Source organism: Sorex araneus, chromosome 5 (genome assembly GCF_027595985.1).
Source record: "Sorex araneus isolate mSorAra2 chromosome 5, mSorAra2.pri, whole genome shotgun sequence".
Classification (NCBI taxonomy): Eukaryota; Metazoa; Chordata; class Mammalia; order Eulipotyphla; family Soricidae; genus Sorex; species Sorex araneus.
Window position 1 is genome coordinate 133425792 of NC_073306.1, and position 24922 is coordinate 133450713.

The 24922-nt window shown below is 56.9% G+C and overlaps 1 protein-coding gene across 2 annotated transcripts; it reads right to left on the bottom strand.

The window, feature by feature from the left end:
• Positions 1-205: 205 nt before the first annotated feature.
• On the bottom strand, positions 206-17410 carry SALL4 (spalt like transcription factor 4). Of its 2 annotated transcripts, none has more exons than XM_055140583.1 (4): positions 17299-17410; positions 5071-6120; positions 2901-3184; positions 206-631 (listed from the first exon to the last, which is right to left on the bottom strand). In XM_055140583.1, the coding sequence occupies exons 1-4, from the start codon at positions 17408-17410 to the stop codon at positions 206-208; spliced, it is 1872 nt and encodes a 623-aa protein (XP_054996558.1). The 2 variants fall into 2 exon arrangements, with proteins under 2 accessions (XP_054996558.1, XP_004618820.2); XM_004618763.2 differs by having other exon boundaries at positions 3835-6120.
• Between the last annotated feature and the right edge of the window lie 7512 nt (positions 17411-24922).

A 24922-nucleotide genomic window follows, 5' to 3' on the forward strand; every position in this document is an offset into this window, starting at 1 on the left:
ATTCAGTGATTGCAGGGCTGCTCGCCGCCCCTGCTGTAAACATCCTTTGCACATCAGGAAGAAAAGGAAACTGAAGACGTGGGGGTCCCCCCGCCCCCCCAACAGATGAAAAAGAAAACCAAAAACCAAACCAAACCCAAAACAAAAAGGTCCCGGCTGTCGCGGTCCAAGGCTGCGCTGGTCCCCGGAAGCGAGCGGGGGGCTCTCAGCTGACGGCGATCTTGTTCTCCTCCACGAAGTGGGGGAACGGGTGCGAGGGGGGGCTGTCGGCCGCGCCGGGCTTCTCCACCTCGGCACCGAGGGCCGCCTGCGAGCCCTCGAGCTTGACAAGGGGGCTGCTGTTGACCAGGGAGCTGGCGCCCAGCGACACAGGCAGCGTGGGGATGCCCCCGCCCTGGATGACCGAGATCTCGTTGGTCTTCATGGCCAGGCCGCCGTGGAGCATGGTGGCGTACTGGTTCCACACGGCGGGGTCCACGCTCACGGCTGGGGCCAGCACCTCCTTGGCGAACATCTCGGGGGCCGGGGCCCGCTTCCCGTCGGCCCCCAGCAGTGCCATGGTGTTCTCGATGGCCAGCTTCCGCCCGCGGCGGGCCGAGCTGTTGCTGGCCCCGTGGGTCATGTAGTGGACCTGTTGGGGACAGGGGACGAAGGTGTCCGAATGATGGCTGCGAGCGGCCACGCCCCTGCTGTGTTGGAGTCTTACCCAAATACACTTTTTCTTTTGGGGGGGGGGTGGTGTCTTGGGGGAGCCGTGCTATGCTGGGGACAGGATCCAGGGCACCCAATAGCCTTTCCAAGCTCTTGCCATCAGCCCAGGTCTAGGAAATGTAGGCGGGGACAAGAGCCGGCAGGCTTGGGGGGGAGGGGGAGGCCCAGAGTCCATTTAACACAGATACAGAATGCATTAAATAGATCCTGCTTTGGGGCTGGAGCGATAGCACGGCAGGGTATAGAGCGTTTGCCTTGCACATAGTCCGGGTTCTATTCCCAGCATCCCATAGGGTCCCCCAAGAACTGGCAGGAGTGATTCCTGAGTGCAGAGCCAGGAGTAACCTCTGTGCATCCCCATGTGTTACCCCAAAAGCAAAACAAACAGAAAAAACTAAAAAAAAAAAATTGCATCCTACTTTTGCTCAATAATATAGATTAGATTTTTTTAAATCAACAAGCAAGGGGCTGGAGCAATAGCACAGTGGGTAGGGCATTTGCCTTGCACTTGGTCGACCCGGGCTCGATTCCAAATATCCCATATGGTCCCCTGAGCACCGCCAGGGGTGATTCCTGAGTGCAGAGCCAGGACTAACCCCTGTGCAACGCCAGGTGTGACCCAAAAAGTCAAAAGAAAAAAAAAAAATCAACAAGCAAATCACACACCTCGTGGTATTCAGGGTTTACTCCTGTTTGAGTGCTCGGGAATCACCGAGGTAGTGCTTGGGGGACGACACGGGGTGCCAGAATTGAACCCAGGTCAGTCACATGGGGGCAAGCAACATGCCTCTCCGCCTTGCACGCAGCCAACTGCACTTCTTTCTATGCCTGGCACCCCCATGGTCCCTAAGTGGCCAGGAGTAACCCCTAAGGCAGGAGTAAGTCCTGAGTATAGCCAGGTGTGGCCCCCCCCAAACAAAAAACATTACTGAAAAATTCTCGCTATAAATTATCTATGAAAAATATTTTCTCAAACTACCAGATAAAGAAAACCAAACCCAAAATCTCACACGAGCACTGTGTGAACGCTAGATGTGAACACTAGCAACGCTAGAAACACCAGGGAGGGAGTTTGCCTTTCACGAGGCCACAACCCAGATTTAATCCCCAGTAACCCCTAGGGTCCCAAGTCCTGCCGGGAGTGATTCCTTGAGCGCAAAGCCAGGAGGAAGCCCTGAGCCCCGCGGGGTGTGACGGACCCCAATGGCCCCAAAATAACAAAAAGTCACCAAGGCAGTTAGAAACCTGTTCCATTTGCTAGTCCACAAATGCCTTCTGGGTTCCGGTCCAAGCCCCGAGCGGGGTAATGTGGGTTTCTGAGACCCCAGAGTAGCCGCGCATTGGGGAAGGAGGGTGGCACAGGTGTGGGGGCACCTGCCTCGTCAGTCATGGGGACCACTGGTCTCCCACCCTTGGACAAGTGGCCCAATAGCTTCGTCTCTGGCAAAAAGGTCATCACAGTCCAGTGCAGCTGGTTAAAGCGCCTACCCTGGCACCTCAGGAGGCCAGAGCCCGAGGTGCCCTAGCTAAGAGACAGCATCTGTCAAACCGTCATTAAGAGGAGAGGCGCTGGAGCGGGGAGGGCATTTGCCTTGCACGCGGCCGACCTGGGTTCGATTCCCAGCATCCCAAAGGGTCCCCAGAGCACCACCAGGACTAATTCCTGGGCACTTCTGGGTGTGACCCAAAAAGGGGGGGAAAAAAAAGGAGAAAATAGAACCACTTGTGGACCAGAGCGATAGTAAGTACGGTGGGCAGGGCATTTGCCTTGCATTTGGTTGACCCGGATTCAATCCCGGGCATCCCACGTGGTCCCCCAAGCACCACCAAGAGTGATTCCTGAGCCCAGCGCCAGGAGTAACCCGAGTGCTGCTGGTATGACCAAAAAGAAAAAGAAAAACCAGGGGCCTGAGGGATAGCACAGCAGGTAGGGCGCTTGCCTCGCACGCGGCTGACCTGGGTTCAAGCCCCGGCATCCCATAGGGTCTCCCAAGCACTAGGAGTCATTCCTGAGTGCAGAGCCAGGAGGAACCCCTGAGCAATGCTGGATGTGACCAATAAAAACAAAAACCAAGACCCACCTGAGGGCCGGCTGCATGTGAGACAGAAAGCCCTCCAAGCCATTCCGCACCCGGGTGGAGGGCTAACCTGGGCGCGGCGGCAGCCCCCCGAGCACCCCCGGAACCCACCTTCAGGTTGCCTTTGGTGGTGAACGCCCGCCCGCAGATGTTGCACACGAAAGGCTTCTCTCCGGTGTGGGTGCGCTCGTGGATCTGCAGGGCGCTGGCCGAGGAGAAATTCTTCCCGCATCGCCCGCAGCCGTGCTGCTTGGCCTGGCGCCGGGGCTGGGCCCCCAGCAGGGGGATCAGGCCGGGGGACATGGTCCCGGGCCCGGCGAAGGCTCCAGGAACCTCAACCTTGACGTGGGTGGGCTGCGAGGACCGGATGAGCGTGGCGGGGAGGCCGCTCCGACCTGCGGGGGAGAACAGACAGACCCAAGGGCCGACAAGTTAGGACCCGCCTGCCCCACCCCTACCGCCCCCCCTCCGTCCCCGCCCCCCGATGGCAGCAAATCGACACCACGTTCCCCCCTGAGTCAGAGAACAATCGCCACCTTCGGGGCGAAGGTAAAGCGGTGACACGGGACCCAGGTTCAAACGCCTGCATCTGGGGTTCCCCTTCCAACGCCCCCGGCGTGCTCGGACCCTGCTGTGTGCCTCGCTCCGCCTCATTTCATCATTAATCCGCAGCTCGGGTTTATCTACGCACACGGTGGGTTAGTCTTCTGGCCCGGCCCCCCGGTGATCCATGCGTGACCTTAGCCCTAGGGGGAGCCTTGGGGGTCAGGAGGCTACAGCCCCCCCTCTCCGGGAGCCCCTACTGTCCTCGCTCGCGGAGGGCAGTGCTCACTGAGGATAACCCAGGTCCTCTCGGGACGCAGGTCCCAGGACGAAACGACAGAGGCGTCCGAGTCCCCTCTGGCCAGAGAGACGCCAAGGCCAGCGGCCCTACAGGAGGGAGGGGGGGAGCAGCTCGGGGTCGGGCCAAGTTCGACCCACGTGTTCCTCGGGGCCGGGCCTGGTGCTCCCAACGGGACAGAAGCGAAACCCCCAGGGCCATCACCTTCCACGTCGGGGCGGCCGCTCTCGGAGCCGTCCGCTCTGCCGCCGGCCTCGGGAGACCTGGAGCGGGCACTTTCCGCTTGGCTAGTGGCCGGGGAGAGGGCCTGGGAGGACACGGCGTCCAGGGCGTCTGGACTCCGGCTCGGGTACTCCTGGTCTCCCGCCAGGGACGAGGACGAGCCGTCGCTCTCCACCGAGCCATTCTCCCGGCTGCTCTGCCGCTGCAGGCGCAGAGTGCCAGGGCCCGCCTTTCCCGGGGGGTCCAGGGGGGCCAGCACTGGCAGCCCCAGGATGGGCAGCGGCAGGGGGCCCTTGGAGGAGCCGCCGGGCGTCTCCGGGGGGGCGCCCTCGTCCCCGTCCAGGCCATCGAGGAGGAAGCCGTCGTCGTAGGCGGTGTTGGGGCCGCCGGTGGCGGCCTCGGGCTCCGCGGGCGGCGGGTCGGGCAGCGGCGTGTTGGGGATCTGGCCGCCCATGTGCATGCGGATGTGCTGCTGCAGCAGGACGGCGTTGGTGAACTTCTTCTGGCAGATGGGGCAGGAGTGTTGCGTCTTCACGGCCGCGCTGGTGCGGTGCACGCCCAGGTGCGTCTTGAGGTTGCCCTTGGTGGAGAAGGCGCGGCCGCACACGCGGCACGGGTAGGGGCGCTCGCCCGTGTGCGTGCGGTAATGCATCTTCAGGGAGCTCTGGCAGCTCAGCACGCGGTGGCACACGAGGCACTCGTTGGGGTCCGACGTGGCCTTGTCGATGTTCTCCACCAGCTGCTGCAACTTGAGGGTCTCGGAGCCCGGCTCGGGGGTCCTGCTGTTGCCGCCGCCGCCACTGGCGTGCGGGGAGGCCCCCAGGCCCGAGAGCCGGGCGCCCTCCTCGCTGTCGGGCGGGGGGCCGGGCTGCGGCTCGCCCAGGGGGTCCTTGGGGTGCGTGCTGGCGGGGAGACTCTGAGGTAGCCCTAGGTGGGGGGGGCCCGTGGCCAGGACCGGCTTGCTGTCTAAGCCGAGACTCGCTTCGTCTACGGGGACATAGGGGGGGCCGCCACCGGCTGCCACGCGCTCGTGGAGGTCGGCGAAGAGCAGGGGGTTGGCCTTCACCTGGGGGTGGCGATGGAAGTGCACCTTGAGGTTCCCCTTGGTGGTGAACCGGTGGCCACAGACCGAGCACACGAAGGGTCTCTCGCCGGTGTGGGAGCGCAGGTGGATCTGCAGGGAGCTATCGGTCCCCAGAACCTTGCTGCAGTACTTACACTTGTGTTTGTAGAGGGCGGGCTCGTCTTTGGGCTTGGCGTCCACCGGGGCGATGTTGGGGGGCTTCCCTTTCCCTTTCTTGGCCGGGTCTAACGCCACGGTGGAGAAAGAGCCCGGCAAGAGCACCGAGCCGGGGGCCTGAGGTAGCAGGGCGCCGGGGAGCCGCGAGAGGACGCCGGGGACCACGCGGGGCCCGTCGGGCTTCAGGGCCAGGGCCGCCAGCCCTGGGGACACCTCGCGGCCGGCGGCGGCGGCAGCGGCTGGGGACGGGGCGGCGTGAGGTAGCTTGGCCGGCTTCAGGGCGTCCAGGGCGAGCGCGGCCGGGCCGCCCGCTTTCTGGCTGAGCAAGGCCACGGCGGCCGACACCTGCTGGGACACGGGGCCGCCCAGCGTCTTGAGGGGCTCGGCGCCCGCGTGCAGCGCGTGGGACGCCCACAGGTTCACCTGCACGCGGATCTGCTCGGTGAGCTGGATCTGCTGCAGCTGCTGCTGCTGGAGGCACAGGATCTGCTCCAGCACCCACGGGAGGCTGCTGGCGCCGGGCAGGGGCGCGGCCGGCGCGTCCGCGCTCCGCTGGTTCACGGCCACCTTGGTGCCCCGCAGCGCCTGGAGCGTGACGTTGGTGCTGGCCACTTTGCCTTTGGGGACGTAGCTCATGTCCTGCGGGGGGGCGGGCAGGGCCCCCGCCTCCGCCTTCAAGTAGCCGCCGGGCTCCGCGCCGAGGGGCTTCTCGTGGGGGTCCCCGACGCCTATGACGCTGCCGCCCCCCAGCGCGTCCTCCCGGGGGCCCCCGTCCTGCCGGCCGGGGCTGGGGGGCGCGGGGGGGCTCAGCAGGGCCCCCGGGAAGTCGTCAGCCGGCCCCGGGCCCTCGCTCATGATGAGGACGGGCGGGTGTTTAGTGCAACTCTTCTTGTGCTCCGCGAACTCGGCGGGGCTGAAGCACTCGGCACAGCACTTCTCGCACACCAGGGTCTCCTCCCGCCGGCGCCGCTTGGCCGCCGCCCCGTCCATGCTGGGGTCATCGCCGCCCGGGTGGCTCAGTGGAGTCCCTGAGGCAGGAGAGAGGGGGAGAGAGAGAGAACTCAGAACTCTGCCCAAGAGTGAGCGCAAGGAGAACCCCGACAATTCAGGGCACCACGGCAGCCGTGTGCGGACGGAGGGCAGGGAAGGAGGGGGCACGGGGGCAGAGTGAAGGCGCCTCTTCCGGGGGGGCCGGGGGCGGGGCCGCTGGGGCACAGCTGTCCCCTCGCATGTCCAGCTCGGAGGCCGGGTCCTAACAGCCCCCGTCCCATAGGGACACGCCCCTCTACAGTCTCCCCAAGCGCGGGAGGGGCACCACCCCCAGAACACCCGTCTGGCCCCCAGGATGGATCAGCAGCACCCCAGCCGCCTGCAGCCACGCAGGAAACACCCGGGGAAGCGCAGGACGGACCCGGAGCTGGGCACCCGGACTCGGGCTGCAGGGACAGTCCAGCGGGGAGGGCGTCTGCTCTGCAGACAGCTGGCCCTTGGTTATCCCCGGCATCTCATGAGCACTGCTGAGTGACCCCCGCGTTGCAGAGTCAAGAGCAACCTCTGAGGGGCTGGAGCGATAGCACAGCAGGTAGGGCATTTGCCTTGCACATGGCCGACCCAGGTTCGATTCCAAGCATCCCATATGGTCCCCTGAGCACCGCCAGGGGTAATTCCTGAGTGCATGAGCCAGGAGTGACCCCTGAGCATCGCCGGGTGTGACCCAAAAAGCAAAAAAAAAGAGTAACCTCTGAGCATCACTGGGTGTGACCCAAAAACAAATAAAGGGGGGAAAACATTCATGAATCAGGGATCCAAGCGGAGCCTTGCACATCGAGGACCCACATTCACCCCCCCCCCCCGCAGGGCCCCAGAGACTCCTCCAAGCCTGCTAGGAGCAATCCCAAAGCACCAGTGCTAGGAGTTAAGTCCTGAGCATTACTGGCTACGGCCCCAGAACAAAGTATCTGCTGAGCAAAGGGCACCTTCCTGTCAGGGAGGGAGCAAGGGGACTCAACCCTGCCGCCAGCCTAATGATTAACACTGGGAAGGGCGGGGCTGGAGAGGGCAGGACACGGTGCCCCCTCCCACCCCCGACTTGCCGACAGAGGGCTGCCGATAGCACTGAGCACTGCCAAGAGTCAACCCCCGCGCTGTGTGGGGGTGTGGCCCCCAAACCAAAACAGTAACAGGGGGAACCGGGCCAGCGGCAGCTGCCGGCTAGGTCAGGCTCTGCATGCGGCCGACCTGGGAGCCGTCTGAGCCACCCACGAGGGTCCAAGGCCGGGAAACAGCACCTCCACGCGCAGGGCCAGGAGCGGCCCTGGGCACCACCCGGTGGGCAGGAAGACCAGACTCCGTGCCAGAGTGGAGGGCAGGGCCCACCCTCTTTCTGGCCACCCCAACTGTCCCCAAGGGTGGCCTGAACAGCAGCACAGCAGAGGTCGGGCATCAAGTCGCCGGGTGAGAGAGGGCGAGGCGCCCTGACCGCTGCCGGGAGACGCCCCCCCAAGCTGGCAAGGCCGCCCTGGGAAGATGAAGGACCGTGTGCGCCAGGAAAGGCATGAGCACGGAGAACAAGCCTTCTGGAGCCTTCTAGATGACACCAGATCGTACCACGGAGGAGAATGTTTCTCAAGACTCTCAGAGAACAACACTGGGGGGGGGTCCCCAGTCACAAGACCGCAGCTCCTTCTGTGCTTTAGGGACTTAGGGACATTACTGAGTCCTTCCCTGGGGGAGAGAGACCTGAGAGGCGGGGGCCCGCCTGCAGCTCACAGGCCTTTCCCCAGGGGCTGAGGAGGGACGCGGCCACTCTTACTTCTGGGCCACCCGATATATGCACTGTCCACCGGTGGGAGCCACAGGCCTGGTTATGCATCACGAAGATGCTGGTTCTACCGTGCAAAGGCCCAAGCACAAAGGTTTGGGTTTTTTTTTTTTTTTTGCTTTTTAGGTCACACCCAGCTATGCACAGCGGTTACTCCTGGCTCTGCACTCAGGAATCACTCCTGGCAGTGCTCAGGGGATCCTATGGGATGCTGGGAATCGAACCCGGGTCGACTGCGTGCAAGGCAAACGCCCTCCCTGCTGTGCTATCGCTCCAGCCCCCCAAAGGGTCTTTTTGACACACGTGTCGACAAAGAACAAATGAAATGCTTCCACGGGCAGCACAAAAGCCAAGTGTGCAGACTTCAGACTTGTGGACATTTAAACGTTTGGTTCTTTGGTTTGTTTTTATGTTTTTGGCGGTAGGGGGTGGGGATGTGGCTTTGGGCCACACCAGTACTGCTCAGAGCTTACTCCAGTCTCTATGCTCAGGAAAATATTCCCGGAGGTGCCCCAGGGACCCCGTGGTGCCAGGCCTGACCCTGGGGAGACCCGGTGCAAGGGAAGTGCCTTCCCCACCTGCTGTCTTTCCAGGCCCCCGGCGTCAAATGTTCAGGTGAAAATAACAGTTCCCACGGGGCTAGCGAGATGACCCAGGCCAAGGCCCTTGTCTCATGAGTCAGCCTTGGTTCAATCCCAGCGCGTCCGACACACAGTCTGCGTAGTTTCAATCCCAGGCACCGCACAGAGCCAGGAGGAAGTCCTGAGCACTGCCAGGGGTTTTGTTGTTGTTGTTGGGTTTTTTTTTGGGGTCACACCTGGCAATACACTGGGGTTACTCCTGGTTCTGCACTCAGGAATTACCCCTGGCGGTGCTCAGGGGACCGTATGGGATGCTGGGACTCGAACCCGGGTCGGCCACTTGCAAACACCCTACCTACTGTGCTATCACTCCAGCCCCTCAAAGCTGTTTTCGGAGCGACAGGACAGGAAGTAGGAGGTTCGTCTCACATGCAGCCAAGCTGGGTTTGATCCCCAGCAACCAGAGGGTCCCCCAAGTGCTACCAGAAGGGGTCCCAAGTGAAGAGCCAAGTGTAACTTCTGAGCAATGCTGGTGTGGCCACCAACCCCACAAATTGTCTTTTAAAGGAGAAACGGTTTCTAAAGAATTAAAAAGGGCCCATTTGTATTTTAAGGACCCATCTGAAACTTACAGACTGGGGGATGGGCGGGTGCTGGCCAGAGCAGGTATGCAGAACCCTAACCATCACTGGCTCCACCCGCCTGGGGTATCCCTCGGTGCTTACTCCTCTTAACTCAGCAGTGCTTACTTCAGCGTATTTGGTTTCTGGGAAAGGGGGGGCACACAGCGGTGCTCAGGAGACCAATAGGGTGCCAATGACCAGACAGTGCCAGCCACGTGCCAAGCAAGCACCGTCCCCCGTACTAGCCTCACCCCCGTGAGGTTTAGGGGGCCAGAGAGGCTCTATTGAGCTCAGGCACCAACCACTCATGCCATGGAGGCTCCCATCCAAGCCAACAAAAACACTGACAGGATTAGGAGGACAGAGACAATGACAGGAGTGGCAGGGAACAGCCTGGCGCGTGTGGTGCGGGATAAAAACACTCGCCAAGGAGCTGGAGCGGTAGCACAGCGGGGAGGGCATTTGCCTTGCACGCGGCCAAGACGGGTTCGATTCCCAGCATCCCATAGGGTCCCCTGAACACCACCAGGAGTGATTCCTGAGTGCATGAGCCAAGAGTAACCCCTGTGCATCGCCGGGTATAACCAAAAAAGGAAAAAAAAAACTCGCCAAGGGGCCGGAGCCATGGCACAAGAGGGAGGGCGTTTGCCTTGCATGCAGCCAATTTGGGTCCGACCCCCGGCATCCCATTGGGAACCCTGAGCACCGCCAGGAGTGACTGCTGGGTGCAGAACCAGGAGTACCCCTAAGCATTGCCGGATGTGACCCAAAAAGCCTCACCCCCCATGCCAAAATCTTCCCCCAGCCCCCAGAATAAAGCCCTGATTTAGAGAGGGTCCGGCCAGTAGCAATGTGGGAGGGGGTGACCTCAAAACAAGGCTCTCTGAAAGTGCCACATTTCTGAATCTCCACAGCCGCGTTGGGCATTAAAGTGACCTTGGCAGCCTCTTGCAGACAAGCTTGCACCCACTGGACGTCGGCCGGCCACACAGCATTCGTATCAGTGAGTCGATATTTGCTCCACTCCTCTCTGGGGCTCCAGAACAGTGCTCAGGAGGCCCCAGGACCTCCCCAAATATATTCCCCAAATATACTCCTAGCAGTGGTAGGAGCTGACTCCCGAGCCAGGAGTAAAGTCCTGAGCACCACCGGGAGAGAGCCCCCAAATTCTCTGATGTATCTTACACGGCATATACTCAGCCGACACAGCCGAGTGCTGTTACAGGGTTGACAGAATGGCACCGGCAGGACCCACCAGGAGCACAGGGGCAGGGAGTTCCATGCAGGGCCAGGCATCGAACCCGGGGCCTTGAGCACGCCTGGCGTGCATCCCTGACTTCTGGGGAAGGGCAAGGGCGGTGCTCAGTGAAGCTGATGTGCTGACACCGGCACCTCTCGGCTGCCCTCCCAGTGCCCATTCAAGCCTGCCGGAGGTCACGGCAGCACCAATGGAAAACGAGCCCGTGATTCTGAAACAATAGTGACTGACGGGATCAACGATGCCAGGTGCCATTCGAAACATGCAGGAGACTAAATGAAGTCCCCCTCACAGCTCAGAAGGGGGAAACCAAGGCAGGGGACCTCCAGCCACAAGGCTCCCAGCCCATTCTGCCCGCGGGCAGCGCTCAAACCTTCGGTTGAACCCTGAAGGCTTCCCACCATGTTTCCTCTTAGAATTGCAACTTTCTTTCCTCTTACAACACCCCAGAGACCCTGGGTGGGTGGAAAGGCCAGGTGAAGGGGGTGTGGCTTAGAAAAGCACCCTGGGAGAGGGGTCCCAGAGGGTCGAGTGTTTGCCTTGTGGGCAGCTGACCCAGGGTTGATCCCCAGCATCCCACATGGTTCCCAGAGTTTCCTCCTGAGATCCAAAACCCAAACAAACACATTAAGCATCTTCCCAGGGCCCAGCACCCGTCACTGAAAGCATTAGGGGGTGCAGTCCTTGCCCCAGGCAGGTGGGGAGGGGCGGGGACAGGACTCATAGCCTTGCAGGAAGAAGGGTTACAAACAACATCAGTTCCCAGGCTCCCAGGAAGTATCCACGCAGACTCTTTCCCAGGACTTTCAAGGAAGGGCTGAAGGGCAGGCGAGCAACTCTGTATCAACAACTTGCAACAACTACAACTTGCAACAACTTCCCATAGAAATTCAATCTGTTAAATTTACTAGGGGTAGATGTCTGGTATTAAGCGTACAAATACCTAGAGAATATGTAAACCCACATAAATCCTGTTCCCCACACCCCCCCAAACATCCAGGGGGGTAGAAATTGCCAGTGCCAGTAGGGGGAGTTTTTTTTTTTTTTTTTTTTTTGCTTAAAGAGATAGATTGGGGGAGAAGAGGGTGTGCAGGTGATTTTTCTACAAAGGTGGGGACCAAGCCCCACAAAAGGGAACCCCGAGTGCCAAATAGCACCACCATTCTCCACAAACCCCCAAGCCCCTCATTCTGAACTCTTCACAGCCATAACCGAATGCCGGTGCTCCCACTCTGCAGATGTGGAAACTGAGGCCTCAGGAGAAATGTCTCCAGGACAGCAAAGACCACCTGTAGATTACATGGTGGGCCAGAGAGAGTACAGTGGGGAGGGCGCTTGCCCTTGCAGACAGCTGACCTGGGTTCAATCCTTGTCACCGCACTTGGTTCCCCAGAGCAGAGCTAGGAGTTGACCCCGAGTACAGAGCCAGGAGTTAAGTCCTGAGCACTCGCCGTTTATTTCCTATGGTGCCTAATTCAGAAAATGAGCTTCACAGCGAGCGTGTTAAGTTTCTCGAACCTTTCTTAACTTCCTCCCCCCTCCACGAGCTCATAAAGCATGTCCCTCGAATCATGCCCACACAGGCGAGTTTAATGGCTCAGATACTGCACATTTGTGTCTACACAGCCGGCCGCAAACCACCACCAGTATCAATACAGGTTTCTGTCCCTTCACCCAAATCAAGACTCATCTCCCCTCTGGGGGGACCTAGTTTGTTCCAAACCCTCAAGTGGCCGGGAAAGCTGGCCTTTGGTCATGAACCCGAGCTACACAGAACACTGCTTCTTCCTGTCCTGGATTTGGGGAGCATTCCTCACTGGGGCTCCCAGACCCTGTTTCATCGTGCAAGAAAAACAGAGGCTTTAGACCAGAGAGACAGTACAGTGGGCAGGGCGTTTGCCTTGCACATGGCCAACCCGGGTCCGGGTTCGATCCCCGGCATCCCATATGGTCCCCTGAGCGCGCCAGGAGTGGTTCCTGAGTGCAGAGCCAGGAGTAACCCCTGTGCATCACCGTGTGTGACCCAAAAAGCGTGCAAAAAAAAAAAAAAAAAAAGCAGCCCGGGGCTGGTGTGATAGCACAACGGGTAGGGCGTTTGCCTTGCACTCGGGTTCGAATCCCAGCATCCCATAGGGTCCCCTGAGCACCACCAGGAGTAATTCCTGAGTGCATGAGCCAGGAGTAACCCCTGTGCATCGCTGGGTGTGACCCAAAAAAGCAAAAATAAATAAATAAAAAGCAGCCCATGATCCCCAAAGTCCTGGCTTCTGAGCGCTGTTTCAGCGGACGTCTCAGCAGCCCCCCACCCGCCAATATTCTGTTGAGGCGCCGTCTTTGGCACCAAAAAGGTTAAGCTCCCCGGACTAAAAGGATCCCAACAGTTCCCAAGAGTGATTTACAACCTGAATACCAACTTGCCCTCACTGTATACACAAGGCCCCTGCAGCCTCCCGCAATACCCCCAACATCTCACCAGTCTTAAAGCAGCAGCAGCTGTTTGCTCCTGCAGTTAAAAAAAAAAAAAAAAAAAAAAAAAAAACTCGACCTCCAGACCACCAATGGCAGAGTCTGAAGCTCTATTTGCCCAAGAGTAAGAGGGCTCAGTTATGAACAATCGCGGCTAGGTTTAACTTAACCCTTCCCCAAAGGAAAAAGCAAAGTTCAGAGGGATTACAAGGCAAGCGGTGGGGCCCTCCCCCACCCCACCCCCACTCCGAATTTTAGGAATGTTATCTCTCTGCATCAGTTATCCAATAAGTTGGAAGAATGCGGTAAACCCGGCAGGGGTCCTACATTCAATCACTGCCAAATGGATAGAAAATACTCTTACTATTGTATGGGAAGAAAGCTCATCTATTAGGGGCCAATTGGATCCTGAAAATGCTTAAAAAAAAAAAAAAAGAAAACCTGTATATCTTGAGAAAGGCATTAGGCCTCGGCTTATCTCCCCCCCCCCATCCAATATTAAAGGAACTACAATGAGTAGATTATCTAAAGCACACAGTATCGCCCCTCCCCCTCCCCCACTCAAGGATAAGCACTTTAGAGGGGGGAAAAAAAGGAAATGAGAAGTTCGTCAGTATTAAAAGTTCAAAGTACCCTTTTACCAGCTCCAGTTCACACCTGAATTCAGCAGAAACAAGTCTTCAGGGCAGAGATGGCAAATCGGAGCTGGAATGAAAGGGACCGCTGAAGAGCTAAGGAAATTATTTCAGCGGGTCTTGGATCAAACCCCAGAAATCCACGCAAGTGGCAGCAGGGGGCTAGAGCAATCGTACAGCAGGTCGGACCCTTACCAGGCACGAGTTGGACCCTGGCTTGGTTCCCTGACCCCTCCAGAAGTGATTCCCGAGTGCAGAGGCAGGAGGAAAACCCCTGAGCACTGCTGGGTAAGGTCAAAGAAAAAAAAAAGTGCCCGAAAAGGGCTCTATCCAGCTCCACACACGGTCCCCAAGCCAGGAGTGACCTCTGAGCACTGTCTGTTACGGTTCCAAACCCCAAATAATTCAAAAATGTTTTTAGGTTTTGGGGCTGTACCTGGCGACGCTACTGAGGGCTTACTGCTGGTTCCGTGCTCAGGAATAACTCCTGGCAAGCTCAGGCGACCATACGAGGTGTCAGGGATGGAACCCAGAAGTCCGCCACATAAGGTCAGCGCCCTACCTGCTGTCCTCTCTCCAGCCCCTTGCACGAAGGGTGATTTTGAAAAGAAAACTTATCAAAATGTCTTTTTTTTTTTTTTTTTTTGCTTTTTGGGTCACACCCAGCAATGCTCAGGGGTTACTCCTGGCTCCCATCTGGGGTGATGGGGAGACCATATGCGACGCCGGGGACTGAACCCAGGTCGGCCGCATGCAAGGCAAACGCCCTACCTGCTGTACGATCGCTCCAGCCCCTCATCAAAATGTCTTTTCGACCATTTTCACAGGGCTTAGAGCCAGAGAAAAAACAACTGCCTGAATTTGCTTTCCAGGGTCCTCAATCTAAAAACCTGCACAACAGCACACTTCAAAAACTCCAGGGTGGATGAAAACCAAACAGTCTTCATTACTTTGGACAAAATCCAGTGCTGACCACATTGCCAGCACACAGTAGGTCTCCAACAACTGAAATAAAGACGCTGAGCCTCCACTGCAGAGAAGAACGCCAATACCCTAACGGGAATGCTCGCGCGAGCTTCAAAGGGTTAAAAAGCCATGGAACCAGGCTGGACCGGTCCACTTCAAAGGCTTTCCCCAAACCCAGTTTCCCCAGCACCCGACCACTACAAAGCTCATTTAGAGGCCGAGCAAAGCTACACGCCCCTCTCCCTCCACCCCCCCCCCAAAAAAAAACTGGAGGAAGTCAGCCCGGCCCTGACCGATCAAGTATCTCCACTTGTGCATTTTTAATAGAACAAAGGGGCTGTCGGGAAAGCGGCAGGTCCGCCCGGCTTTTGGAAACCTAGAAAGCAGCCCTGCAATATTAGCGAAGGCACTAACGAGACTTCCTCTGCCTCCATTCAACAGGCACTCCCAAGTGGCCTGGGTCTCACAATCCCGGAGGCCTGAATCTCCTCTTCCAGGCTCGTTACGGAGGCCAGGCAGTTACTGGAAATTTGGGAGTCCTAATTGTTGTAATCCAGTCCAGCACAAAGGGCGTTTGAAACTCTTTTGAGAAAATGCTAATTTTCTCCTAGGTAGCGGGTACTCTGCCCACCTGCAGATTTTTTGACCTGCTAATTGATTCCCCCCACCTCATTTTCTCATTTTCCTCTCAAACGCTACATCCTTCACAAGTGGGTCTCAAGTTGGCTTTGCAAGAATGGCCAATGTTTCACTGATAAGTTTGCAGCAACCCTTTCCATATGTATATATATTTTACACACACACACACACACACACACACACACACACACGCTAGCAGCTCAAAGGCAAAAACGCAGTCCGCGCAAATAAACGCAGAGCTCGGCGAAACGGCTCTTCCTTCCACGGCGGCAGCTCCCTACCGCATTCTGGGGTCGAGGGATTCTTCCCGGGAGCCCCCAAAGATTTCGCAGGGACTCACCCCGCCCCGTCAGGTGTGCGCCGTACCTGCGCGGGGACCCGCCTCTCAGCACATGGCGCACCTCCAGGCGGGGCCTGCAGGGGGCACCCGCGCGCAACGCGGCCGTCCGCTCCAATCCCGGCGATCAATAGCGACCCCCTCCGCCCCCCAAGCGTGGAGGGGGCGCACGGCCCGGCCTGCGGATCCCAACGCCGCTCGGGCGAACAGACCCCAAAGTCCAGCCAGACTTCACTCGCGAAGCCCCCCGACTCCCCGTCCCGCCCGACGCGCCCAGCGCCCCCGCTAAAGGTGCCCAATGCCACCCGGAGCCCCGCGGGCGCGCGCCCACCCAATATGAAGGGGGCAGGGGGGGAAGGGGAGGTCAGGGCAGGATCAGGGGAGGGGTCAGCCAGGAGCTCGCCCCTCCTCTCCGGAGGAAGCCGGCGGGGGAGGGTTAACCCTTTTGTTCCAGGTGGGCCCCGCGAAGAAACTCCACGGCTCCCCCCCACCCCGGGCACAAAGGGCTCTTCCCCCGGGGCCTCGGGCGCCCGGAAAACGCTCCACCCCCCCCACCGCGCCGACCCCTGAGCAAGATGCTCATTAGCAGGGAAATAAGGGCTCCCCGGACCTAGTAAATAAATAAAAACTGGGGCCGATTGATTACCGCTCGGGAGCTCCCCCGGTGGGAAGAAGAAAAAAAAAAAAGGCGGGGAGGACACGGTAGCCCCCCCCCAAAAAAAACTATCGACCCTAGCGGGTCGCATCTCCAAGTGCCCGGGGGCGGAATCAGAAGGCGGGCGGGGAGCGGCGCGCGGCGACCCCCTCGGGCCCGAGCGCCAAAGTCCCCTCCCCCCACGCTGCGCCGCAAACTTATCGGGCGACAATTTGGCGGGCCGGGCCGGGGGGCACCGTGCGCACCCGCCCAGCCCCTCATCACCCTTCCGGGGCGCGGGGCCTCGGGGCCGCAGGAGCTGGAGTGCGGGGGGCCAGGGGGAGGGGGCCGGGGGTCCCGAACTCCCGTCGACCCGGCCGGCCGCGGAAGCGTGGGCTGGGGGCGCCCCCGGGGCGCGCCCTGGCCCGACCTCTCGGCCCGCACCCCCGGGGCGCGCCCTGGGGGAGCCGCGGGCGCCCGGCCGGGGCGGCGCGGCGGGGCGGCGGCGCGCTCGGGGGGTCCCCCAGGGGCCGGCGCCCCCCCCCCCCGGCGCGGCCGCGGTTATTTTTAGGAAGTCGGAAATCAAAGATGGCTGGAGGTCAGGCCCGAAAGGTTAGGGCGAGCTCGGCGCCCCGGGACCCCGGCCCGCACCCCCAGCCCCCCGCGCCCCGCGCCCAGCGCGGGTGGCCCGCACCCAGCCCGGGGGTGCGAGGTCGTGCCCCCTCCCCCCAGCGCCCGGCCCGGAGTGGGGGTGGCGCGCGGCCCCCCTCGCCCCCTCCCCAGCGGGGTCGCCCGGCCGGGGTGCGCCCCGTCCCCCACAAGCCCAGTAGCCCCGAAAGAGAAAAGGGGACCCCCGGGATCTTTCTTTTACAAGCGGCGCCAGCGAGGGAGAAGGGGGGGATCTAAGTTACAAGTGGGGGGGGAGGTTAGGGGTGAGGGGAGTGGAACCAATTAAGAGAGGGGCAGAGGACAAGGAACTTTCGCGAACAGGAGAGGGTGGGGGGGCCACTTTTCAATAAGCGCAGACCCTCCCCCACCACCACCCACCACCCACATACCCACCCAAGGCAAACTTGGAAGCGGGGAGAAAAGTGCGAAATGCACCGGGGCGCGGGTCCCGGGAGGGCGCGCTCCTGGCGACTCCCCTCCTCCCGGCCGGCGCCCCAAGATCTCGGCTGCGGGGGTCCCGCGCGCGTCCCGAGCCCGCCAGCCCGGCCGCCCCGGCGTGCGCCCCGGCCCCGCTCACCCGGCTCCCCCGCCGCCGGCGCCGTCTCTGCAGGCTCCGCGGGCGGCTGCTGCGCGCCCTGGTCCTCGTCGGAGTTGATGTGTTGGGGTTTCGCCTGCTTGCGCCTCGACATGGTGCGAGCATGGGGGCGCCGGGAGAGCCGCGGTGATTTGCCCACTCCGCCACAAATTCCTGGAGTTGGGAAATGTACCCCCCTTCGGCCGGAACGCGCATGTCCCAGTAATTATTATTATCAATAATGCATTGCGATTTATCATGAGCCCTGACAGCTGATTGGCCTGGGTCCAAGACCTCAGAGATCATTTAAATAAACCCTCATTGATCAGGGAGGGGCGAGGCATGCTGGGCCTTGTAGTCCGGCCGGGCCGGCGACAAAGGCGTGTTCATCTCGGGAGCGCAACTAATTAGCATCCGGGCTCACATTGGCTGCGCCGGGGCCGAAACCCCAAGGCACGGTCCTCGCCCCCGCGGCCCCGGCCCCGGCCGAGAAAAAACAAAAATAGTTGTGTACTCGCTGGAAAAAGAGGGGCTTCTTGCGAAGGTTTGCAAAGGAGCTGGCTGGGCAGTGCGCGCCAGATAATTACTTTTGTAAGGTTCCTATCCGCGCAAGCCCGGAGAAAAGGTCTTTATTCGGGGGGATTATTTTTGCCCAGTTGGGACATATTGGAGATAAAACTACAAACAAACAAGAAAAAAGACTCAGATCTGGCCCCTCCCGTGTTATTTTTGGTGCAAATATTTATAGTGAGTTTCGAGATGCCTGGAGAATGAAGAATGACTCAATCCTCTTACCCCGTCTTCACTCAGGAAAAGGTGGTCTTCGATTTCCAAAATTCCAGATTATCCCCTCATCACAATTTCTCTAAATGGTCAATAATAAATCCCAGGATTCAAATCCACACGGTTTGGTTTATTACAATGAGACCTTGATTTCTAGCATGGGGATTATTTTTTTTTAACACTTTCAAAGGACTCAATTCTAAATACAGAAAGGGCAGATTAAAAGCCAGTATAGTCAGTGATAAAATCGAAATAGCAAGCAATTGCATTTTTCCCTCATGAGCCATAAATGTCGGATAACATCATATTTTATTCCAAGATAATGCTTTTCCATCTCCCCTGGAGTAGCAGTTTCTTATCATTATTGTACTGAGGACTGGATTTTTTTTTTTTTGTAAATATGGACTTCATTATGGAAAAAAATAAGGAGACTTCTCTGGCCTTAGAACTACTTGGAATTTTCTAAAACTGTGTGACGTAGAAAGTCATTCTCTATGTTCCACATAGAAAGTGCTCCAGAAAGAAAAAAAAAACCTCGAATGAATGATTAACTCCCCAGTCTCCCCTACTTCTATTTTCATGACTGCTCTGTCTTCACTTGGATTTACTTCATTGGAAAGGACTGTTCATAGAAACCCTTTCCTCCACGTTTGTGTTTTCTCAATTAGTTCTTCAACATGTTCCCAGCTTGTAAGAGTTTCTCATAAGTTCATCAGGAATGCAAGCAAAATAGAATGGGGGGTTCCTAAATGAGATCACCTGGGCATTTGGACAACCCCAGGCAGAAAATAAACCAGCTTGATCATCTTTCTGATACTCAGGACCATTAGCGAAAACTTATGGAAAGAAGGAAGGGAAACCTCCAATGTCTCTGAGTAGGTTTGAAAATATTTTGCATTGTTTTCCATAAATCCCCTACAGCAAAAAAGATAGAGTGACAGAGCCCACGCCCCGAGTTGGAAAGGCAAGAATTTCGTTTTCTAATACATGGCGGCCATGGAGAATTCTCATACTGGTCAGGAGACCAATTCACAGCTGCCTCGGGACTAATCTCTTTATATTCCCCACACCTTTTCTGTGTAAGAATGTAGCCAGCCGCAGATGTAATTTACAGATCTCAATGGATGTGTAGTAGAGTCACAGCTCCAGAATGATTAGTGATGTAAGGAGAATCTCATTTAAGATGGGGTTGTTTACTCGGAGTCACTTTTGTTGGTGGTCGTTTTAACAGCGATCCTTTGTGCTCTGAGCAGAAATTGTACTGCTTGACTCTCCAGGTGGTGCTGATAGTAATTGATTGAACCCCTAGTCTGTGGCCCAGGCAGCATGAAATGGACAGACTGATCACCAAGCATCTTCCCAGTTTGCTTTTTGCTTTTGCTTTTTGGGTCACACCCGGCAATGCACAGCGGTTGCTCCTGGCTCGTGCACTCAGGAATTACTCCTGGTGGTGTTCAGGTGACCCCTCTGGGATGCTGGGCATTGAACCCGGGTCAGCCTCGTGCAAGGCAAACGCCCTATCCACTGTGCTCTTGCTCCAGCCCCACCAGTCTGTTTTTTATCCCCTGACAACATGAGGACTATGTTCCAAGATGTCAGTAGTTTGGGGGACTCCCATGGAGGATCCATCCCCAAACCCCAGCCTTTTTCCCCTCACACCCCAATGTCCACCATCTTGCAGCCGTGAAAGAGAGAGCAAACAGAGAACCATTGCGCTCAAATAAAACACGCTCCATTCAGCCTGCCCTGGAAAATGCGAGGGCAATGGAAATAACTTCTATAGACCTACTCAAAAGAAATGATTCGGGGCTGGAGCGATAGCACAGTGGGTAGGGCGTTTGCCTTGCATGCGGCCGACCTAGGTTCAATCCCCAGCATCCCATAGGGTCCCCCAGCACTGCCAGGAGTGATTCCTGAGTGCAGAGCTAGGAGTAACCCCTGAGCATCACCGGGTGAGCCCCCACCAAAAAAAAAAAAAAAGCAAAAAAAGAAATGATTCCTCCAGCAGAGACCTGGGTGGGACCAGAGTCAGGAAAAGAAACAGATGATTAGAAAAGTTGAGATCAGACGTTACAGTGCTTTGGTGGGGGTGACTGGGTTTGGAGAATCCAATCATTCTCTCTAATATAGGCAGAAGTTGTTGGGAAATTCACCAATGCAGAAGCCTTGCTGTTTATAACATCTCAGACCCATAATCCCATTTTATCCTCATCAAAAGGATTTTTTATTCCCACTGATGGGAAAACAAACTCCAATGTGTGCTATGTTCCCGAACAAACTCACTTCCGATAATGGGGCAAGTCTAGGGGAAGCTGGGTGGGCTCTCTTCACCTAAGCCCACTTCAGCTCTGCTGTTTGTTTTGTTTTGGGGTCACAGACAGCGATGATCAGGGCTTACTCCTGGCTATGCACTCAAGAATCACTCCTGGCAGTGCTCAGAGGCTCATGGGATGCTGGGGATCGAACCCAAGTCTGTGTAAGGCAAGCATCCTGCCTGCTGCTGTACTTACTCTCTCTCTCTCTCTCTCTCTCTCTCTCTCTCTCTCTCTCTCTCTCTCTCTCTCTCTCTCTCCCCCTCTCTCTCCCCCTCTCTCTCCCCCCACTCCCACCCCATCTTCACTGCCTCTCCACCTGGTGCATAGCTACTACAACGCTTCCAAGCCTCCAGTCTCAGTTCAAATTTCCCTCCAAATTAGGTCTACCTGCCTCTCTTCTACATCTGGCAGCCAGCCAGCTCCTTTTATAACACAGTTAACAATGTATCAGTAGAGGAGTCAAAGTTCCGCATCCCATTGGGTCCAGCCAGGTGCGCTGATCCCTGAGTACAGAGCCAGGACTTAGCACTGCCTGCTGTAGCCCAAAAAGTAATAAAAAGAAAATGTATCATTACTGTTTCTATGCCATTCCCTTTTCAGGCAGCCCCCTTGGCCGTCCCTTAGCCCAAGTGACAGACCACAGACCTCACAAACGGTACTGAATAGGGCCTAGAGCGGGGAGGGCGTTTGCCTTGCACATGGCCAACCTGGCTTTCGTTCCAGGCATCCCATGTCCGCCAGGAGTGATCCCTGAGTGCAGAGCCAGGAGTAAGCCCTGAGTACTGCTGGGTGTATTCCCCAAACCAAAGCAAAAAAAAAAAAAAAAAAAAAGCAAGTGAAGGAATCAACAGTGAATGACTTTGGCAGAGATAGGAGGGGGATATAAAATTAAGTACAGGAGAGGGATTATGGTTGGCAAGAATGTAAAATCAGGCAGCTGCAGAAAACAACACAGCCTTCCTCAAAGAATTAAACATTGTAGGACTGCACAGAGAGTTCAGCGTTCCATGGATGAGGCACTTGCCTTGCTAGCAGCTCAGCCCAGTTCAATCCCCGCACCCCATACGGCCCCCTGACCCACCAGAGGTCATCTCTTAAGTATAGAGCCAGGAGTCACCCCACTGGGTGTGTCCTCCCCTCCCCCTGCCATAAAAATAAAATTATCTTATTTCTGGGAATATATATGTCTCCAAAACAGTGGAAAGCAGAGCCACACCAAGAGGTATTTGTAGAGTCATGCCCATACCAACATTATTTGTTTATTTATTTATTTACTTATATTTTGGCGTTTTGGGTCACACCCAGCAATGTTCAAAGGTTACTCCTGGCTCTGCACTCAGGAATGACTCCTGGCGATGCTCGGAGCACCATATGGGATGCCGGGAATCGAACCTGCACTGGTCACATGCGAGGTAAATGCCCTCCCCACTGTACTATCGCTCCAGCCCCCATAGTAGAGTTATTCACGAAAGCCTCCTGAGAGCTCGCCCACAGGGGAATGGATAAACCACGTGTGGCCCAGGCACGCAGCGGCAGGAAACGCTGAGTGGCTGAACCGTGCGGCACGTCGAACTGCAGCACTAAGGACAGACGGGGCTTGATTCCTCTTCCTGGACGGCCAAGCCGGCAGCTGAGAGAGCCAGAGCCGACCCTGGATGCCGGGGACCAGGGGGATGGGCAAACGGAGCTAGTGTACAATGGGATAGGGTCTCAGGGAAGCGGAAGGAGAGAGAGAGACGGCAGGAGGCCGTACGTAGATGCGCTGGGCAGGGCACATAGTGGGAGAAGGGCGTTTCCCTCCGGGCATCTGATGGTGCACATCGTGTACCTGAGGGAACCCCACAGCCGTTGGGTCACCAGTCAGCTCGGCCATAGCCCAGTGAGGGTCCTTGGGGACACTGTGGACTCTTGACAGTAAATGACCAAGGGCTGAGCAACGCCAGTGCTTTGATGTGGGAAATGGGAGGTTTCGGTTCGGGGAAATGGAATTGTGGCCTTTATTTCCCCATGGACCAATATTAGGGACAGTGGTGTTGACTGAGTTGACCACCAACGCTTGACCCTGGGGGTCAGAGAGATAGCGCAGTGGATAGGGCGCTTGCCTTGCACGCAGCTAACCCAGGTTCAATCCCCAACACCCCATATGACCTTCCCCCTCCCCAGCACCGCCAAGAGTAATTTTCAATGCAGAGTCAGGACTAAGCCCTGAGCACCACTGGGTGTGCCCTCACCCCCAAAAACAGACTTGACCTCGAATGAAGTACTTCCGGTTCCTGCTTCCTGAGATTTAGACATTGAACTAAAATCACATCTGAAACCCAGCTTATAAGTCACAGAGAGTGCTTTATTATGGGGCCAAATGTCCACTTTTCTCAGTGTCCTGGCCCAGAGCCCTTCTGGGAAGATGATGTATGGCTGCAAATTCTGCTAATTGCAACAATCCACACTTAACTAATGATGCCCACTCCCCCCCACCGCCCCGCATGTCTTGAGATCTCTCGTCTTGACACCGTTTTATCAAACCCCAAATTGGTATCGAACAATTTCTCGCTCCAATTAGCCTCCGAGTTGTCAGTAATATATTGAAACCCACGACTGCGTCCTACAGAAGAACAAAGGGTAAATATTGCAGCGAGTTCGGGAAGGCAGGAACGAATGGTCAGAAATGAGTTTCTAGGCCGCTGGAGATGAGATGGGCCTGGAGCAGAGAGACGAGGAACTGGTCCAGGAAGCCGCTAGTGGGGGTCAGTGCCTGTGGCCAGCCCTGGCCACGGGCAGACAGGAGAGAATAGGATTCTCCAAACCTACAGCGGGAGCCCGATGGTTCTGCCCCTCCCCACTGGGCACCGTTTTCTTTTCTTTTCTTTTCTTTTTTTTTTTTTTTGCTTTTTGGGTCACACCCAACAATGCACAGGGGTTACTCCTGGCTCTGCACTCAGAGGACCATGCTCAGGGGACATGGGTTGCTGGGATTTGAACCCGGGTTGGCCACATGCAAGGTAAAAGCCCTACCCGTTGTGCTATCACTTCAGCCCCTGGGCACCGTTTTCAGTGTCTGGCACAGTTTGGGGAGTTGCTGGTTCCGGTCATGCTAACGTGTCACACTAACCTGAACAGGACAACCTCCCACCCCGCCCCCCAGCCAAGCCAACACCAAATGACCTGACCCCAACTGTCCTCAGAACCAGATTCTAGCAGCCAGTGTCTCTGTACTCAGGAATCACCCCTGAACATCGACAGGTGTAACCCCCACCCCCCCCAAAAAAAAAGCCAAAAAAAAAGAAAAGGAATCACTCCTGGTGGTGCTGGACCATATGGGATGGTCTGGACCGTATCAGGGATCAAATCCGGATCAGCCAAGTGCAGGGCAAGTGTCTCTCTCTCTGGCTCTGATTGCAAGGCTTTATTAGTATTTCCTTTTTGGGTTTTTTTTTTTTGGGGGGGTGGCATACCCAGAGGTATTCAGGGCTTACTTCTGTTTGTTTTTTTTTTCTTTTTGGGTCACACCCGGTGATGCACAGGGGTTACTCCTGGCTCTGCACTCAGGAATTAATCCTGGCGGTGCTCAGGGGACCATATGGGATGCTGGTAATCGAACCCAGGTTCGGCTGCGTGCAAGGCAAACGCCCTCCCCGCTGTGCTATCGCTCCAGCCCCATGAACCTGGGTATAATAATTTTTTCTTTTTTTTTTTCTCCAAAGCGTGTGTGTAGAGAGAAGGGGCACCGGGCTCTGCTTGGAGGGTCACTCCTGGCAATGCTTGCCTAATGCTGTACAGGTCACTGGCCTGGCCTGGCCACGGGGTGCAGCCAATGTCTCTGTACTTGCTTACGCCCAAGTCTGGGCAACCCCACAGGGCAATGATGGGGCGCACCAGGTGGTGGCAGGGATCCAACTTGGCTCCCCAGACAATGTACATCACAGGGGGGCTGGAGCCATAGGACAGCGGGCAGGGCCTTTGCCTTGCATGTAGAGGACCCGCATTTGATCCCCGGCATTCCATATCCCCCGAGCATCACCAAGACTAATTCCTGAGTATCACCCAAACCACCCCTGACACACACAGAAAAAAAGAAGAAAGTCATGGGCCTGTGACCACCACATAATCTCCCTCCCCTAATACTTAAAATAATAATAATAGTGATAGGCCTGGAGCGATAGCACAGTGGGTAGGGCATTTGCCTTTGCACTGGTAGACCTGGGTTCGATTCCCAGCATCCCATAGGGTCCTCCAAGCACCGCCAGGAGTAATTCCTGAGTGCATGAGCCAGGAGTAACCCCTGTGCATCGCTGGGTATGACCCAAAAGGCAAAATAATAATAATAATAATAATAATAATAATAATAATAATAATAGTGAAGTCCTTTCTGATAAAACTTCAAGTACTTAAAAAAAACTTCAAGTACTTAATCATAATTGCCAAATTTACTCATCTTCTCCATCGGAGCCTGCTAACTTCCAGCTGAGTGAACCCAGACATTCTGTTTTATTTGTTTATTTCTTTCTTTCTTTCTTTTTGGGTCACACCCG

Excerpts from the sequence above, each read along its gene's own strand:
- SALL4 (XM_004618763.2), bottom strand. The coding sequence starts at position 17,410 with ATGTCGAGGCGCAAGCAGGCGAAACCCCAACACATCAACTCCGACGAG. Across the intron at positions 6,121-17,298 it reads GCCGGCGGCGGGGGAGCCGG|GGACTCCACTGAGCCACCCG; the intron begins GTGAGCGGGGCC and ends CTCCTGCCTCAG. Across the intron at positions 3,185-3,834 it reads CGGCCGCCCCGACGTGGAAG|GTCGGAGCGGCCTCCCCGCC; the intron begins GTGATGGCCCTG and ends TCTCCCCCGCAG.